The sequence below is a fragment of the Camellia sinensis genome, chromosome 4 (assembly GCF_055761805.1).
Source record: "Camellia sinensis isolate YWXY chromosome 4, ASM5576180v1, whole genome shotgun sequence".
Lineage (NCBI taxonomy): Eukaryota > Viridiplantae > Streptophyta > Magnoliopsida > Ericales > Theaceae > Camellia > Camellia sinensis.
In genome coordinates, this window is record NC_138964.1 from 197767258 (window position 1) to 197787495 (window position 20238).

The 20238-nt window shown below is 35.7% G+C and overlaps 1 protein-coding gene across 2 annotated transcripts in view; it reads right to left on the reverse strand.

The window, feature by feature from the left end:
• LOC114303131 (suppressor of RPS4-RLD 1) overlaps nt 1–19498 on the reverse strand; it is a 33110-nt gene extending 13612 nt beyond the window's left edge. The window contains exons 1-13 of one of the 2 annotated variants that reach the window (XM_082867297.1): nt 19141–19498; nt 18892–19001; nt 16020–16759; nt 12232–12276; nt 11758–11859; nt 11565–11645; nt 7311–7377; nt 6709–6809; nt 6473–6580; nt 4737–4807; nt 3607–3663; nt 1838–1946; nt 1656–1736 (exon numbers count right to left, since the gene is read on the reverse strand). In XM_082867297.1, the coding sequence (XP_082723423.1) occupies nt 1656–1736; nt 1838–1946; nt 3607–3663; nt 4737–4807; nt 6473–6580; nt 6709–6809; nt 7311–7377; nt 11565–11645; nt 11758–11859; nt 12232–12276; nt 16020–16759; nt 18892–19001; nt 19141–19265 (1797 nt within the window). In that variant the 5' untranslated portion in view covers nt 19266–19498. The remainder of the gene's footprint in view (nt 1–1655; nt 1737–1837; nt 1947–3606; nt 3664–4736; nt 4808–6472; nt 6581–6708; nt 6810–7310; nt 7378–11564; nt 11646–11757; nt 11860–12231; nt 12277–16019; nt 16760–18891; nt 19002–19140) is intronic. The other variant, XM_082867298.1, reaches the window with a different exon arrangement.
• Nucleotides 19499–20238: the final 740 nt, after the last annotated feature.

Genomic DNA, 20238 nt, shown 5'->3' on the forward strand with positions numbered 1-20238 from the left:
GAGTTACAATCGTCGGATATTTTTGGAGCCAAACATGCAGACTCAGAACTTGTGGACTTTCTCAAGGTCTCTTTTACAAGGGCCAATTTTTCTTTGGCATTCCCCTATATTGCTGCTTCAGAGAATGAAGAGGTGATGGAAAGTATGTTGATTTCTGAGTTTACAGAAACTTGTGGGCATAATTTTGGTGCCAGTAAAGTTGCTTTCCTGGAGTCCTGTTCTTTAGAGGGAGGAAATTATGAAAAACTTGCAGAGAAGTTCAAAAGGAGTCCTTACAGCTATGTTTGGGTAGCTGCTGGTAAGCAGCCAGATCTTGAAAAGCATTGTGAAGACCAAACCATGGGATGGTAAGGATGGAGAAATATTTGAGGAAGATGAATTCTCCCCTGACGAACTTATGGGGAAAGAATCTGTAAGCAAGGATGAGTTGTAACCAGCCCAGATTGTTGCAGACATGGTGTTCGACGAAATGTCCCAGAGGGATTTTGGGTTTGCTTCGGCGAGGTGGTGTTAGAGCTAATGCACAGCAGCCAAAACTTTTTGTTGGAATGATCCTCATTCTCATCTTTGCTGAAGCCTTGGCCCTGTATGGTCTGATTGTTGGCATCATATTGTCTTCTCGAGCTGGTCAATCCAGAGCAGACTGAGAAGATGGTTTTCAGAGAGAGAGACCGTGGGTTTGTATTGTTGCCATTTGTTTTGTTGCTTTTCTCCCCGACATTCTGGACTCCAAGGCTGAAGGAAGGAACAAGTATCTAGAGTGAAGGTATGTGTAGCAAATTCTAGCGGACTAGGTTGAGGTCCGGCGGGCGGCTAAGGTGAGGTTGCCGCCCGCCGGGGAGGCGAAAATACTAGGTTCTAAACCTGCTCTGATACCATGTAAAAATATTGATGTATTATTGATTGATGTATGTTATGTTTACAATGAGTCCTATATATAGAAGATTAAAGAAGGTAGGTATGTAGTAGGTGGAGTAGTAGGTGGAGTAGGTGAAGTGGGTGGAGTAGGTGTAGTGGTAGGTTTTGGTACATTTTAACATTAAATCTATAAGAGGATCACTGGGATGAGTAAGAATTGACCAAAATGAATTGTGGATCAAAGGTTTCTCTGTAGATGTGGGTTCCATAAGGAAATAATCAGCCTATAGAGGAGCCTAAGGTAAATGATAACTTTTAAGCACTAAATACCATAACCATGTGATGTAGCATAGCAGGCAAAGTAGAAGAAAAGTAAGGCAAAGAGAAGAAGAAGAAGTATAGGGAAGGGGAGACGGGCAACCAATCCCAAACAACATATCAATTCTTCAATATTCAAGCCTAGCCACAGGGCTTACTCATAGGTATCCTAGGAAATCCCAATTAAAGTCACCAATAAAAAAAACACAACAACAATTAAATATTAATAAAACCTAATAAATAAAATTAGAAGATAATGCCAAATAAGTTAATAAATCTCTAGTCTTCAATTTAACTTCATCCATGCCTCCACCTTTCCCATCACCATGATTGCAAGCACGCTAAGGCATATGCCAAGTTTTAGGAACTAAGTATCAGAGCCGATTGCAAGCACATGATAGAGATAGAAGAAAACTCCCATAACAATGCCTCATATGTCTTACTCTTTTAAATACAAGTAGTCAAATATCAAATCGGACCTGATAGAAGGCCAGGCACTGAAGCACAAATTTTTCCATCGAGTCTAGTTCCAAATCCAGAGCAGCGTCATAATCCTTCACCTTTATCATAAAATCAAATTTCAGTAAATCAAAGCAAAGAAGAATTACACATGACACCCAGTATTTAAACAGGAAAACAAAGAAAAAGAATTCCCCAATACCGCTTCTCTATATTCTCCAATAGCATGGTGGCAAGAAGCTCTTAAATATAAACACTCAATATTTGAGTTCTCAAGGCTCAACCCAACTGATAAGTCCTTGATAGCATTCCTGCAACAGTCAAATGGGAATAATTAACCACCAGGAAGAAAAAAGGCATCTGTTGAGAGAGAGAAAACCTAACAATAACAGAATCAAGCTGTTTTTTGAAACAGTAACTGTATCAAGTATACATGTAGAAAGCAAGTAAAAAAGCCAAGATGTAGCAAGCTTTTGTGCCTGGGGCTAGATATCGAACCAATGCAAGACCTTTCAGTCCTGGCACTAGAGACCTAGAAGGGTGGAAAAAATGGAATGGAAGAAGGACAATACTTCCCTAGTGAAGGAAACTGTTTTCTCCTTACATTTGGTTGAGTAGGAAGGAAAGGAGCAAAGTTGTTTGATTTTACCACTATCCCATCACATTTGAAGGCATGGTGTTGTTTGATAGGCAAAAGCATGTGGAAAAAAGGCTCTCCCATTTTGCTTCTTTTGGCAACTTTCCACAGGAAAAATATGGTGGGCTTGAAGGGAAGGCTATTCCCTCCTCTCTTCCTTTCACATCATCATTCCTTCCCACAAAAGGATATTGTATTATACTAAATAAGTAAACAAGGACTAGCCAAATGCAATTTCAGAAGGAGTATTAGAGTTAATAGGGCTATTTTAATGGTTTAATATACAATTTGGGTAAAAAAATAGATTAAATTAATTTTGAATTATAGTAAGTGAAAAAAAAGGACATCATTAGGCATGATAATACTTTGTTATTATAATTGTACGAAGGGGAAGACTGCAAGTAAAAGGCAGGGAAATCACATTTAATCAGTCTACATTCCTTAAGAAATAGCATTATTGTTTTACCAACTACATCGAGGGCACCAAGGAAGCAATAGGTTAAAAACTTATATGTAGAACTTTAGTTGATTATATTATAATATAGGCTATGCCATTATCATTGATATTGATTAACATTAATAGGAAATAACATGAAGTTATTATTGAGCAATGAGATTATTATTGTTGTCTGTTAATAGTAAAGAACTTAATGGAAAAATAAACAGGGACCAATGCTTGGTGCATGGTGAAAGATCAGGGCATGAAACTGTGGTTTCTAGTCTCAGCGCAACCACTTTGTATATATTACACTAAAAGTTGGGGTAATTCTATTCACACCGCACAAATTCTCATTATGTACCATTTGTACCATTTAGATATCGACTTCTGAACAAAAATCCAAATTCTGACATCAACTTCTGAAAAAAAATGAATTGTTCGGATTCAAATCTCGTTCAATAGTTGATATCTGAACAACAGATCTTGTTCGGAAGTTGATGGCCGAATATTTTATCTTTGTTCGAAAATTGACATCCAAACGGCACAAATGGTGTGTATTGAGATAAGGTGTGATGGTGGGCGAATAGAATTACCTCTCATACCCAATCTACCACTCCTAGTACCCTCAATAACTGAGAACCAGCACTAAAAACGGAGTATGAGATAAAAGACATCAGAGAGAATTTTGGCATAATGCAAAAGCAGTATACAATTTGCACAAAGGAATAATAAGAAAAAAAGCACCAAACAATGCTACTTATAAAATGAGTTTACCCGTGCTCAAATAAAATCACAAAGACTATTCACTAAGTGGTAAGTGGTTGCACTAAATTTTTTATCGGACATACCACAGAGAAAAAGAGGGAAAAAAATAAGAAGTCGGGGGACAGTTTACCTGTGCTCTCCCATTCCATGTAGAAGTAGTCCACGCAAGTAATATGATTTGGCATACCTGTTAACAAGTATCTCAAACGTATGCGTCAAGAGAACAAAAATCATATTGGGAATCAAACACCACAAAATTAGTGTAACTAAAAGATGGAAACAATGTGGATCCACAACATCAGAGTTCTATTTCCAAGAGTGAAATGTGCAAGCCAAACAATGCTGTCATGGACATGAGAGAAGATTCACTCTGATGGAGAGAAGCCTCTCAGATCCATTGGGTTGCCACTTTAAGAGCTAAAATGGGTTTATCAGAAACTCCAAGAGATGTCAAAGAACAGAGTGGGAGCAGCAAAAGATATGGAGGTATGTTTTTTGGATGGATGTTCATGGTGCAAGTGGATATGGAGGAATATTTAAGGATATCCAATTAAAGGGTGTTATGAGAAATGGAGTGGATGTTCGAGGCCACCACCGAGTTTTTGTGCTCCTTTATAGAGTGGCACTTTCTCAAGATGGAGAGGAGGCGATACTAGAAGGCTTCCGTGGAAGGGCATTTGAAAATTAGAGGTACCAAATGAAGTGTCTTTTTCCAGTTGGACAGCTGCCCTTCATTCCGTTCTGAACATAAACAGCTTGGGCAAAGGGGCTTTATGCTTCCTAATTGGTGTTGAATGTGTCATAAGGCCGAGGAGTCGGTTGATCAATTATTGCTACATTATGATGTGGCAAGAGATTTGTGGAGTAGGCTCTATACTATTTTTGGTTTACAATGGCTGAATCCAGTTTTTGTTTGCAAGTTGTATGAGTTAGGCAGAGAATTCAATTCAAAGACAGAGCAGAAGGCATGGTGGTGGCTATGTGCCTACTGTGGAGTGTGTGGAGGGACATGAAGCAATGGACTTTTGAGAAAGTAAAAATAATGGTACATAGATTGAAGATGACTTTGCTTTGTTGTTGGCATCTTGACTTAAAACAAAATATTTTTGAATCTTTATTTTCATTTCTAGTTTTCATAGGAGAGCTTTATTTTAGAAAAGAACTTTTGTTTTAGCTTGTATGCATCTATTGTAATAAAGGTTGCACCCCTCAGCTTGTTTTGCAGACCTACTTTACCTGTCGAAAGAACAAAGAAAATACCTTCCATCAATTTGCAGAACTTGATTAATGCATTCGACAGCCTGTTCTGAATTTGCCAAATCATGATATAACTGTCAACAAATCAAACATTTACCACAACAACAATTGCCAAGTTACTGGACACATGAAAATAATGCACATGTTTCTAATGAAATTCATATACATCGGCACAAAAAAAATTTAAAGCGCACAGAATTTCATAATTAGGTACAATCGAACTGTTTCAACATTTATATTTATGAAGACATTAACAACATTTTTTCAGAATCCAAAGGAGTGAAGCCTACCAAGCCCATAATAGAAATGCCCGTGACTATCAACATCACCCATACTCAAATATAAGACATAACATAACATGTAGGTGATGCTAACTAATTACAAAGAGTGTTTGATATTTGATATCTCTCTTAGCTGTTAACAACTAAAAACTTTTAGTGGTGTCTCTAATAAAAGTGTGTGATAGACACAATTAGTTACCACCCAAGAAGCACGGATGCTTACAGTTCTATGGAGGAGGCATGTGGTGTCGGACACCGAAACTCTATGGACACTCCTAAAAGTGTGACCAACGCTTTTTCAACGTGTCTTAATTAAAATTTCAAATTCATAATATCAAACACTTCACTGACACATTTTGAACATTCTGAACACGACCTATGTGATGAATCTCCTTATAGTAACAATGTTTTGCATTCCTCGGAATGCGACTTGTGCACTTTAAATATGCTTTGGGACATGTATAAAATGAATACATCATGCGTATTTTAATGTTCTACATTTTTTTTCATTATTTAAAACATTCATATATTTCACTTTTAATAAATTTATTAAAATATAATTTTTTAATGTGTCCCAGGCATATCATATCCTACATTGATTTTAAATGCCGGTGTGTCTGCCGTGTTTCATGTTCATGTCGTGTTGCGTGTCCTTGTCTGTGATACTTAAGTTACCACTTGGAAAACAATATATTTCAGCCATAAAAATATGACTTCTTTAGTGAAACTGAACAAGCTTGGTGAAAGGTAGATTCAAAATGAAACAAAAACACCATTCTGCAGTCCAAATTTTCAGTCATCACAAAAATCTTACAGCAGCGCTAATTCATTACTAAAATTTTAAACGCCAAATTTGGTTTATCAAACAAGCCCCAAGTTTTCTAGCATAGCCCAATATCTTCACACCAGAAGAATCCCAACTGTTAATATCATGGCTCAAGTGTCCAATGACTTAGATGCATATAGATCATCTAAGAGTATTAAAGTAGATAATTAGCTGCACTACTAACCTGATGTAATCACCTGCAAGGTGACATCAATAGGATATTAATTTTTATTTTTATTGCCAGACCAAAAATGTATCTAAGAAAAAATCAATAAAACCACTAGTCCACCAGACCACAGTATAGCACAGAAAATACTGACTCAACAAGGTATTGCATGTACAATAAAGCTACATATTATGAACCATTAGTTTTCCCTACATTTTATTTCATCAGGAGTTAGCACTAAAAGGCCAATGGCAAGTTGTACGAGACAGCCACAAGGAGAAAAACTCATGTTGAGTTGGGCTTATGGCTTGTTGATTTGAGTTGGTCAATTAGCACCAGAATAAGTGTATTAACCACTTCTCTTTTTTTACATTATACTACACTGCGAGATGCACTTGGCTTTACCAACTTGAACATTGCATGTGGTGCTTAAAGGTGAATAACACTGAGTATTTATTGTGAATACCTGTGTTAAATGAGCCCATGCCTCAAGGAAATTTGGATCAAGTTGAATTGATTTCTTATGTGCCTCTTCAGCTCTTCTATATTCACCAATTGAAGATAATGCCAAGCCCTGCAAAAATCAAAATTTGCTCCTTCAATATACTAAACATAATTTTTGACACGTGAAAGTGCATGAACTTTCTCATGCTAATTGTACTAGACCCTAGATCAGCAAAAATATTGGAATCACAAACTCACCAAATATGTGTAAGCGGATTTGTTATCCTTATCAAGCTTTATGGATGCAGATAGGTCTTCAATAGCAGCATGAAAATCCTTAAACTTGAAATTAACAATCCCTGCATTAATTCTAATGCTAACATTACTAGTACGCCATACTTCTTGTGTGTTATGCATAAGAATTGTCATCCTTTTGCTGTTACGTGATATTTATAATTAGTAACTACATATGTATAAAACTAAATGGTGACATTCAGCCATTCTGTTATTGATGATTTCAAGGTGACAATACAACAGTGTCAGAAGACTCTGAACCATAAAACCATCTACCAAATTTTACACATAGATATGAAAAATATTTTTCTTTTTATATTTCACCCAAAACGATCAATCTTTCATTCTTATTAACTCATGCTTCAGATTAACACTCTTACCTGCATCTGTATCTACTCATACCTGAAAAACTGAAGGAAGATGCATACAATCATAAATAGAAAACAAGAATTTCCAATCCAGTCCTCATGTTCGAACAAAGGGAATTCACATATTACTCATACATACCACCAGAAAGGAAAAGTTTTCAAAAAATATGGAAGAGCTGAGTTTAAGCAAGTCATTACCCCTTTCATGCAATACATCTTCCGAGTTTGGCTCGAATTCTAACGCCTTGGTCAAGTCTGCAATGGCCTGATACCAAGAGGTAATCAAACATGACATAAATGTGTGTACGAATTATATGTTAGAATAAGTACTGAAAATGTCAACCACTTGCATTATTAATAAAGACCTGGTCAATGCAGTCAAAAACAAATTAAACATGACATACAATGAATTGTAACGCCTTGGTCAAGTCTGAAATGGCCTGATACTAAGAGGTAATTAGACATGACATACATGTGTGTACGAATTATATGTTAGAATAAATACTGAAAATGTCAATCACTTGCATTATCAATAAAGACCTGGTCAATGCAGTCAAAAACGAATTAAAATTTCAAAACTTTCAATCATTTCACTTCTGTTTCTAGAGGCTAGATTTCCATATTTAGTATGACATAAATTCACAAGATTAGGAATAACAGTTTTCCTAGCTCATGTAGAGGGACTTCTTGAAGACCATTCCATGGGTGGAACAAGTTGATTTAGAGGAGGATTGTCTAGTCTAATTGGAAGGATCAAGGATAAAACAGAGGACCTTGAAATACAATCATCTTTTAAAAGTTTGTGATTCTTTGGACCTGGAATTCATTGGAAGGCTAGAGAAGCCAATAAAAGAGCAGAAGACTTAATCAAAAGAGGGATACAAACACTACAGCCTCCATCCTTACATTGTCATATAGGAGGGATTTTTGTGATTGACTTAGTTCTCTTTCCTTCTATGTATATTCACTCGTCTTTCTAAAGGATTCAGAATTCAGAACAAATAAAGAATGTAATCATTTTATCTTTTCCTGTTCTAATGACATATGCAAAGAAAACGGTCAAATTTCAGGGCAAGTATTAGTGTACAGAGGGAATAGGCAAAAAGCTGACCATTCCAAATGCCCTCTCGATCAGCACTATCAGCACCAATGCCGCTGGAACTGAAAATCAAATCTCCAAACATGCTGTAGAAGGTTATTTTTAATATATATAGATTCATTATATTGTTTCTATATCTCCTGGTATATTTACTTGTTCTATTCAATTCAGGATTCCTCATCCTTCATTTGCACCTTTTTTTTATCTTAACAATTTTTTTCTTTAATAGAAACAAGAAAACAAAATGATCATTGGGCTCAAGATCACCGTAAACTACTCTTAGCTCATCCTTATTTGCCAATCTGATTTGCTTAGTTTCGGTTCATAAAGAAGCACCCATAAAGAAAAGTCCTGCCATCACAAAATGACTCCGTCTAATTACTTAAACCTCTGTTTGAAATCTTAAAATATGTGAAAAAGATAAATAAGCTTCATGAGCTCACCCTTAAATGTTCATCTGATTTGCATTAGTATTGGAGCATTTAGTAGCACCCATAAAAAAAAGTTTTGACATCACAAAATGACTTCAAAACCACCAGGACAGAAGAACATGAAAAGAGAAATTCTGTTTGCACACCAAGCATCATCTCAATATACACCATTCTCTCAGTTCACAACACTAAATTTAGATTCTTCGATTTTTTTTTCTCAATGCACATCATCTATATTCAAGTAATACCAAAATGCCCTCTTCTCTTCCAACCTCAAACCCTAACCCTAACCCTAACCTAGACACCACCCATCACCGCCATCCTCCCCCTCACTAGCCCTGTCGCAACCCCGTCCCCACCCCCATCTCTCTCTCTCTCTCTCTCTCTCTCTCTCTCTCTCATGCGTGAGCTGCAGAGGTTGTGGGTCACAGAGGGTAAGCAGCTGCACGGGTTAAGCATCACTGCAGATGGTTGGTCGCAAAGAGATAAGAACTGCAATGGTGGTAGTTGTGTAGTGGTGGGTCACCGAGGAAGGGAGTTTGTGATGATGGTGGTTGGGGGTTGGTAAGGCAGTGACAAGGTTGGGAAAGGGGTGATGCTGGGGCGATGGATCTAGGAAGACAGTGGCAGTGAGGCTGAGAAGGGGTGGCAGTTCATTGCGTGGGTGGTGATTGGTGGTGTGTAATGGTGTGTATTGGGAGATTAGACTTTAGGGATTTGCCCAAAAAGGTAATTTAGTTGAGGGATATAATGGTAATTCAAAAAAATAGGGCATGGTGTGAATTGAGAGAATGATGGTGTGTAAATAGAATTACCCACATGAAAATATCCATGTCACAACTGTCGCATTACAATAATTGCCCCACAATATAGAATTTGTCAGTCACGGTATAGCTCAAGGCACAAAATATCACCATACTAGCTACCAACATTTGATATCAAAAAAAGGAATTCACTTTCTCCCCACATCTCAAAACATCAAGGACTGCTTAAAGTGGAGGCATAAGGAGACGTGATAGTTTTCTCCACACAAGCTAGCCAATCAAAAAACTCCCAAGCAATGCAGAAAAAAATGGATTTATACTTCCTACAGGTTCAGACAAAGAACCTATATCTGAAGTCAAAAGAATTAATATTAACCAACCAACCAATGAGTCAAATAGCAAGCTACCCCGTGCACACAAAAACCAATATATATTCATTCTTGCCCCTTGTCCTTGTATATAACCCAGCTATTAATAGTCTTTATATACAACCCCACAGCGCTATTAATAGTTCAAAAGGAATAAAGAAATGAACTGGGAAGTTTGCAGAGAGACATAAGTTGAAATCCAGAGAAAGAAAAAGAGAGTTTCACATATGTAAGACAAGACAAAGACCTATAAAAAATAAGAAAAAGAGAACCACATGGAAATAACTATCATTGCTTTTCATGAAATGTGATCTCATGCCGCATGTTCTCGCTAGATGTGCACTTCATACATAACAACAACGCTTCATCTAGAAATGCTCTAAAGAAGGGTGTCTCCAAATCTTGGTTATACAGGACTTATTGGAAGTTGGGTATGATAATTTTCCGGTTCCCTTAAAAGTTGAGGGGGAGTTTTGTGATGGATAGTTCTTTTCCGCATTCTAGATGATATCTGAACCAAAGTTTTTAAAGGCGAATGCGTATCTCGACGCGTTTTACCCCTCATGAGGTGAGACGTAAGCCTCAGGGCGTTGAGGCGTAAGCATTTCAAATTTCAATACTTAGTGAATAAATTAAATATTTTAAAATAGTAAAAAAATAAAAACAAAATTAAATATAAAAGTTTAAATACTTTTCGCTTTAATGCGTTGAACATTTTACTACATAGAAGGAAGTTTTCCTTAACTGAAAATGAAATTGATATTCTTAATTTCAGTGATTGAGCTTATCACTTGACCATTAACTGTGTTTTTTCTTGATTGATCATTTCCTTAATTTTTCTTGTAAAATATAGTTGCAAAAAGGGTTTCTTTTTATTTTCCTATATTTAAACAATCCAATAGACTAAGTTTAACAAAAGCCCAAGGCAACTTCTGCATGTGCATACTCCTCACATGTTTATACGCAAAAAGCGTACAAAGCGCACTTAAGACGCATGTCTCAAACTATGATGCGCAAGCCTTTGGGGAGTAATGCTTAAAAATCAATGTCTTGATGCGTTTTACCTTAGCCTCAAGGTGAGGCGAGTATCGAAGCGAGCGTCAGGAAAGCCTTTTAAAACTCTGATCTGAACGCATCTTGATTTTCTCTCTCAAACAAGGGTGTTACTTTATACTGAAAAACATGTGTTTCTACCACTTTTAACATGATATAAAAGAAAGATTATAGCCAATATTAAGATACAAGTTCTTTCAAATTGAAAAGAAAAAAAACAAAGGTAAAAAGTTGGCATTGTATCTCAATTCCCAGGAAAGGCAATACCCAAAATAAAATCTGGCAAAGGGAGTCTCTCGCAAGCAGCTTTTTTGAATATGCATAAATGTTCAAATGCCTAGCACCGGAAAATTACCTAGGTGACTAGGCTTGCTAGAGAAAGACTCAACTGAAAAGACCAAGCCAGCTATGTTGCAAAATTACTTCAAGGAGCGATTTTGAGCATCCGCTGAAGTATTAGACTCCATCCAGTTGACAGTTTAGTAGTCAAAGCACAAAAGGTCATGAAAGTTAACAGACTAAAACTGAAACGTACATGAATACAAGATTCTGAAATTAGATTTCATGCGGAGCTTCAATTGTTTTGAAATTAGAATTGATCCAGGAACTTCCTGGAGATGCACAAGGTTTTGTGCACGATATAAGAAATGTCAAGGACAAATTACTATTTACCACAATTGTTAACTCATTGTGGCAATAGACACTAAGAATTAAGGAATAAGATTAGATTTTCTCACCTGGTCAGATTCCCCTAAGGCAGCTCGGGCCTGCCCTCTCCGTTTCCATGCCTCAACAGCTGATGGATTTGATTGAATAGCCTAATATATAAATAACGAAACCAATATTTATTATGATAATATAAAAGACAGAAGCCATTTGCATTATGAACATAGTATTTAGCATGCACATTAATTTTGGAGCTTAAAATACCCTTGTGAAATCAGCAATAGCAGCATCAAGTTCTCTTTGGAATGCATATGCCGTTCCTCTTCCTATTAGTGCTTCAGGATAAGTAGGATCCTCGTTTAGTATCTGTGTATATAATATTGGAAAAGATAAAATTCTATGAAACCCAAAGATTAATGATATTACTGTTGATTATCTCACCCTCAAAAAATAATATTAATAAGAGTCCCCAACCAAAAAAAAAAAAAAAGAGAGAACAGAAAAATAAAAAAGAAGAACGAATAAAACAACCACGAAAATATTTATCAATGATTAATGGTATTAATTATAGCTGATTATCGCCCTCTCAAGAATAAATAAAGAGTCCCCCCAACCAAAAACATGAAAACTGAAGGGAAAAAAAAAATGAAGAAGAAGAAGAGATAAAACAACCACAAAAATATATCTCAAACACATAGAGACCATGAGGATAACAGTTTAGGCCAAAAGAAGTATAACCTGGTCAAAGATGGAGATGGCACGATCATATTTCCCTTCATTTACCTGCAAATGAACTGGATTATATTACCAAAGAGTGTAATTGCTTCAAACATGCATAGCATAATATCATAGAAACTTCAATTGCTATATAAAAATGATGGCACAAGAAACAAATGTCATTCTTTCAAACAAAGTGAAAAGAAAATTCCATTTCTTTATCAGATTTTCACAGGCAAAAAAAAAATGTGCTCTAGACAATAGTGAAAATAATTAATTACAGCAATGATGTTTAAATCAGGAAATATCTGATTGTCATCACCGAGCATTTTCCAAATACTAGCAATGAATCACATTTAACTGGTAAGTGTGATCATGAAATTGATAAATCTTCAAAATCTTATCACTTCTCAATCCCAGTAATATAAAAACATCACAATGCCTACAACCCCGGCATGCACTCTTGCAGTTAATGCCCTTTTCTGACAATACAATCAATTGAAAAAGCCTTCGGCCCCAGGCAGGCTACATGATATTATATAGCTTTTTTTTCCTTTTATGTCACAAACCAGAGGGTCATTGTTGTAAACTTAGTCCTGACCAAGCAAGGCAAATCTGAATTCGGATGAAGAAGCAAGGCCTCTTTTAGATTGACCGTTGGCAGATTGAAATTAAAAGCCAATAGCAACAAAGTGTTTTCACTACTTGCAGTAGATCCATCTAGTCAAAGATGCTTATTTCTTTCTGTTCAGTCTCCTTTACTTCGCTTGTGATGAAGTTTGGCTAGTCCCTTTTTTTTAGACACTCTGTTCATTCTTTTTCATTTATAAGGTGATCTTCAATGCCCCTGTCCCAAGCGCTAAAAGCACATTGAGTATCCTTTTCATGCTTTTATTATCGCAAGTTCAGTTTAGAGTTTTTTTTTTTTTGGTTAGGTTGGAGTGTTGACAATTATTTTTCAAAAGAATTATGTTCAGTCATATTGGACAAATAGGGCAGATGAGCTATATTGGTCTGTGGGTGTAAAATGTTTATAAATAATTAGGTTAATTTGTCAACGCAAAGGACAAAGGTCCACAATATAATACCATTGCAAGTTTCAAACCTGGCAAAGCAAACCCATTCCACAATCCTCATAAATCCCCCGTCTTAATGTTCTTATCATTTTCATTTAATTTATTTAACGTATAACAATAATTCAGCCCATAATGAACTTTTCATTAGTTCCTTCTAATTTTACTCAACCAACAAAATATTTGGTAGATACAAATCAGAATTTTGCTTTTAGTTGATTTGGACACCCACATGCACACATATACACAGGAGAAGAAGAAGAGGGAGAAGAATGGTGAAGACAGGCTCTGAAAGGGGCTTTTCAATTTATGTGCCAGGAACATGGTGTGGCAGGATATTGCAAACTGTAACCACCATAATGTGATGGTAGTGTGCCAAATCAACAACTACATGAAATATAGAACGATATAGCAGTTGCGCCAAGGCCCTTGTATTACATAGAGGCTTTTGTGTACCATAGAATTCATGATTTAAAGCCTAGATCACAAACTAGAAAGCTTTGAGCAATTTAAAACTATTCTTAAGATGTAAAATTGAGGCTTCAATATCAATTCTGGAATAACAGTCAACACCAATTAAAGCTTGTACACTTGATACGCATGCAAATGATAAACCACACCCTAAGACAAAAGATTTAGAATCTGTAAACAAAAAATGCTGGCTGTTTACCTCGAAAGTAACAGGTTGCAGTACATAGATGATATTAGGTGGTCAATGTTTCCTTGAGAGGTCTTAAATACTCGATAAGGAATTATATCACATGACATCTCACATGGTATTGACCATGAGACATCCTGACTTTGAGGAACAAGTGAAACTCATATTCTCAATAAGGAATTATACCAAAATTACATAGCCACATAGATATCTAAAATGAGACCTCCTGATTTAGAGGACAAATGAAACCCATATTTGTCCCGCAAATAGCAACAGAATAATTTTAGAGCTTCAATCATCAATGTAACTGCTCTTTAACCTGGAAGATGGTACAGTAGGATCGAGATGGATCAAGTTTAGAATTTGGTTACTTCATAAAAATTACAGGTACCATCAATTGGGCTCATAGCGGCCAATATTATTCATAAACATTATAAGTACTCAACAAGAGATTACACCACCATGACACAGCTCCGTAAGTATTTAAGTTGAGATTCCAATTTTAGTGGGTACATGAAAACTATATTTACCAATGTATTAATTAATTCCATAATTATTGTAAAGTCTCTCCATATGAATTTATCTCATGCTAAAATTGTTTGGGAGGTTAAGTTCTTCAATGGCCATCTTTTTTTCGAACAGCTTTACCTTGAATTAAATGGTAAGGTATGTAAGTTGGCATCTAGCATTTTAGAAGACGTGAGTAGACATGTCAAACAGTTATTATTTTATGTTTCAAACTTTGAAATATCATAACATTCATTCTACCATCCGTTTTTTATCAAATTGATTTTTTTGGAACCTATTTGTTGAGATTATCAAACAAGATTGATATTGAATATGAAATTGTGTTTAAGAAATAAGCCAAGAAATTTTCAATTTTTGAAACTTTAAAATTTTATGAAATTATGTTTAAAACAAGTAAACTGAAAATTTTTAATATTTGAAACTCCGTAATTTTTTTAAATTGTGAATTTTTTTCAAATTTGGAAAATTTCTCAAACCTATGAAATTTCTCAGTTTCAAATCAAGAAAATTCTCAATTTCAAAACTGTGAAATTTTATAATTGTAAAATTTCTCAGATTTAACTCACAATTGTTGACGCTAAAAGTTTATAGTTTAATTTGAAAAAACTAAAAATTTAATGTTTAATTTGTTATTAGGCGAAAACTTTTTAAAATTTTCCCCAATAAAAAATGTTGATGTCCGTTAGAAGCTACTACTAGACAAGCCTGATCAGTTTGGGTTCTCTATTTCAATTCAATCTCAAGAAGCCTCCGTTCATCGACCCCATGGACACTGCAAAGTCGAAGCAATGAAGCAATTCATTGACCACGGCAAGTGTGATCCCACAATCCACGGTGATCCTTCTCTCTCATTCTTCAGGGACTATCTCAAAAGGTAACATATATACCCACATAGGTATGTCGATATATCCATACTTGTATGTGTTTATATATGATGTATATAAACATCCAATTCGTCGTCCAAGGCAAGGTCTCCTAAAATGACCCCAAAAACCAGAAACAATGAAGGCTGGAATGGCAAGATGAACAAACTTAGCGACAATCGAAGTCGAAGACATTGGTGGAAGGGAGACTTGGGTGGAGAGGTGTAGAGAGAGTAAAATGGATTGAGCTAAGATGCCTACCATGACTTTTCCGCCTTTGGTCTTTCCGCGATATAATGATTGGGTGTTTTAGTCATATGACTGGGTGTGGGACTTGACGTAATGTTATATAAGTTCATTATGTGAGACCTATATCCATAATCCCCATTATTAATCAATTATTAAACTGAATGTATGGGGACTTGTCCCCATACTATTGTGTCATCCCCATCATTAAGTGGCACAAACAGGATCATACATTGATTTACAAGGCTGTATGAGAAGCTACCACGGCCAATTTCATATGTGAACTCCTAAGTGAAGTTTCAATATCAATATCCTCAGCATACAAATACCGAACAGCAAAACCTTGCTAATCGCTATCCTTAAATCCAAAAATATAAACCATATATAGCAAGCAACATTATTTCAGGTACCAATATACCAAGGAAAGAAGTAGAAACATACCTGTGCAATTCCCCTTGATAATCGAAAATCAACACTTATCGACTTGGTCTTTGAAATCCTAGTAACGCAGAACTTTTTATTCTTCTTGGCTTCACCACTTGATTCATTGCTTACATCAGATTGGTCACTTAACTTGCTGCATATCTCAGATACATTACTCAATTCTCTGCAAATCACAGATGGTTTATTGCATGTATCACTTAATTCACGACTTAATTCAGACTCATCACCAGATTTGTTGAGAATGTCATTTGTTCCATTTGATTGGCTACTATAGGTTCCATTTGGTTGGCCAAAAGAGGTTCCATTTGATTGACCATTATAGGTTCCATTTGGTTGGCCATTATAGGATCCATTTGGTTGGCCATCAAACCTTCTGTTCATCTTGACTTTATCACTTGATTCATTGTGTATGCCAAATGTATCATTTGATTCACTGGGGAACTCAGATGTATCACTCAACTCGCTGCACAGTTCAGATGCACCACTTAACTTATTGTGATTATTACAGGTTTCATTTGATTTTCTTGAAATAACAGGCCCAGCTTCAGATGCAGTCCCAGATGACTCCATATCATGGTTCTCACAAGAAATACTTCTATTTTGTTTTGCAACTGTCAGAAGCTCCTCCAGTTCCAGCAATTGCTTCAAATCAGCAGACTGACAACGAGCATATTCATAGCCTTGCTCCCAAACCAAGAGAGCATCCTCTTTCCTTCCCAGAGCAGAAAATGCATGGCCTAGATGACAAACACTACAAGATTAAGCTCATGAAATAATGTGGGATCGTTAAATGATAAATCAAATGGAAATAGGTACAAACTTTCATTACAAAAAAAATGCAAAGAACCAATCAAAAGAACAATGAAAACATATTTTGAAATTGACTGTCACGGTAAGATTCTTCATCAGTTCCACAGACCAACCACAGGTATGGCTCTCATCCTATAGAGGTTGGCAGGTTACAATTTTCTGGTCTAAGCACGCAATGTCCATGCACTGTAAGCCATACCTTTATTCACTTCATTAGTGATAGCTACACAGCTTTGCAAGCCTCCAAAAATTAAAGTTTCAAATCACAAAAAGTTACCCATTAGATGCATTCTAAATTCATTTATTCTTGAAAATCTATACCATAAGATTATATTTAGATTGATGAATTTGAAATGAACATATTAGGATATGAACAAACTGTAGATTGAAGTTGGATTTAACAAGATATCAAAGGATTGGGGTATTATATTTCTGGTGGATTTGAAAAATAAGGTGAAGGGGGGTAATTTGAAATCCACCTTATGAATTATAGTTGTAAAAGCCTGCAAAAATTAAAGTTTCAAATCACAAAAAGTTACCCATTAGATGCATTCTAAATTCAATTATTCTTGAAAATCTATACCATAAGATTATATTTAGATTGATGAATTTGAAATGAACATATTAGGATTTGAACATACTGTAGATTGAAGTTGGATTTAACAAGATATCAAAGGATTGGGGCATTATATTTCTGGGGATTTAAAAAATAAGGTGCAGGGGGTAATTTGAAATCCACCTTATGAATTATAGTTGTAAAATCTAGTTGGACATGTCTCTCCTCTATCTACTTTCCCTTGCCTCTACCAATCAACCTAAATTGTTTTTTTCATAAGTAAATGTATAGAGTCAAAAGGGGTTCAACCTTGTATACACAACATATACCAAAGGCAAAGAAAAAGAAAACCAGCATAATGCCCTTCAGAGCATAAATCAAACTCTCCTTCCCATGGGAGAAAGCCAAAATTAATATATCATGAACATTCAAGGAATTGCAAATAATATGTGGAGCTTTATATAAAAAAGAAAGAAAGAAAAATCAATCCCTCTGTTGGTCACACCCTCCCTCCACCGGTGCTCTTTCCCTCAACAAGATCTACAGTTTCTCTCCTCTCCCTCTAGATGCACCAAATAAGACAGAACGGAACAATATCCCAAGCCCTCCTATTATACCTCCCCTGGGACACCTTATTTTCTAACAAGCAAAAAGGTATCACAAATGCTATAAAAACTGTGAAGAACAAACTCCACACCACCATGGCCACTGTACAATGCAACAAAATATGATTCACTAACTCCCTTGCACATTTAAACAAGCAACACCAATTGATCAATTCATAAAATTACCCCTCTTCCAATTATCAATAGTCAAAACATAGCCTCCCTCCTCACCGCTGATAATAAATAAAAAAAATAAACTGACTACAGGCTCTTAAACTAATTACTAGATTCCTAAAAAAATGGTTTCTCACCACTCTTTGAGCTTAACTATAATACAATACTGAAAGTAGTACTTTTTTGTCAACTCATCCTGGCCATATCGTGGGCATAGGTTTTCTGTAGAAATTCTGATGGATTAAGTAATGGGCAAACTTCACTTTACCCCTTGTGATTTGGGCCATGCGCGGTTTACCCTAACGCTTAGAAATGACTTCATAACTCCCACATGGTTTGTAGACTGAAGTACACTGTTAAACATTCTGTCCAACTTAATAGTAAGTGTGAAACACGTTAAAGGGTTATATGCTTCTTTTTCAAATTTCAGTGGGTATATCACACATGAAATAAAGCACAAGGAGTTAAAAGTACACTTTGTCTTTCAAACAAATGACAAAAATACAGGGGTTATGTGGTCATTTGCAAACCTTGGGTAAACCACACATGGCCCAAAGCACAGGGGGCACAATAGCAAACTGCTATGCAAATATAAGTCTCCATTTAGAACTTCCATGCACAGTTTCAGATTTTGTTTCTTATCCAATTTCTGGCAATCCTAAATTTCATATCATGTAATTCAGTTCACAGCAAAAGATACGCAAAAATTGAAGATCAGAAAAACCTTTGAGAATGTAAGCTTGAAGAAGCGTAGGGTCAAGCTGAAGGGCCTTATCACAGTCCTTGATCACATGTTTGTGAAGCTCCAATTGACTATAACAAAAGGCTCGATTACTGAAACTCACAACAACAAAACAGTTTCAGATCAATCAGTCAACGAATTCATCATCAAACAAATACAGATTCGAAACATACAATTCGACATAAAAGACAGAGAGAAATGAAAATTGAATTAAGAAATTTGTGTACGAACCAGATGTCTTGGATGGAAAAGGACTGGGAGAGGAGAGAATCGAGAACGCGAATGGCCTTGGACCAGTCTCGAGAGCTGCAGAGCTTCGCGAGCTCGACTCTCTCCGAGATTGCTGGCGACGCCATGAGAGACAGAGAGAGAGCGGATCGGAAGCACTTCTATCTTCTTCTTACCCCTTTGTGGGGATTTTAGAGAGAGAGGCAGAAATGATAATAAAAAAAATAAATATAAAATAAAAAGTCGCCTAGAGAGAGAAAACGGGAGAGAAGGGTAGAAAAGTGAATACGAGTTGAAAGTTTAGAAACAGAAAGGAAAGAGAGACAGACAGAAGCGCCGTTGGAAAATAATCGATTTACTTAGAGGGCTTTCGCGGTTCGGATTTGGATGGTTTGCGGATTAATTTGGATTCGCTCGCATTTATGTGATTTAAAAAAAAGATAATCCGTAATCACTTTCATTGTGGTTTGTTGTTTGTGCAGATAGAGTTTGCGAATGTGCGGATAGTTTGCGGATTAGACTTTTTTCTTTAAAAATTTATTTTTTAGCCTTACTTTTTTCTCATTTTGTAAATATTTATTTTGGGTCATTTTTTTTCCATTTTCTAAAATGCTCTAACATTAATAATTAATGAATTAAAACTTATAAGACTAAAAATATAATAAAATCAATTTGTAATACAAACAAATCATTCAAAATCTTAAATCAAATCATAAACTAACACAAGCATATATTTCAAAATCCTAAACTATAACTCCATATTTATTAAGGAATATAAAATTTCAAATCGCACTTCATTCGGGACAAGTTCAGTTATGTAACAATAATAATATGATCAGTATTTATTTAGTTTCAGTTGATATAATACTATTAACAAATGTAATGCTAGAATAAGTTCAAAAAATAAAGGGTGTTTTGTTTTGGACAAAAATGTCTAGGTGAGATATAGAAATGAAATAAATAGTTAAGATAAAAATAAATAAATAAATAAATAAAGTGCGGTGCGGGTTAAACCCGCAACCCGCAAAGATGTCATATTTTAAACTGCATCCGCCCGCATTGTATTTGCGAAACCACCCATTTATATACAGATTGGACGGG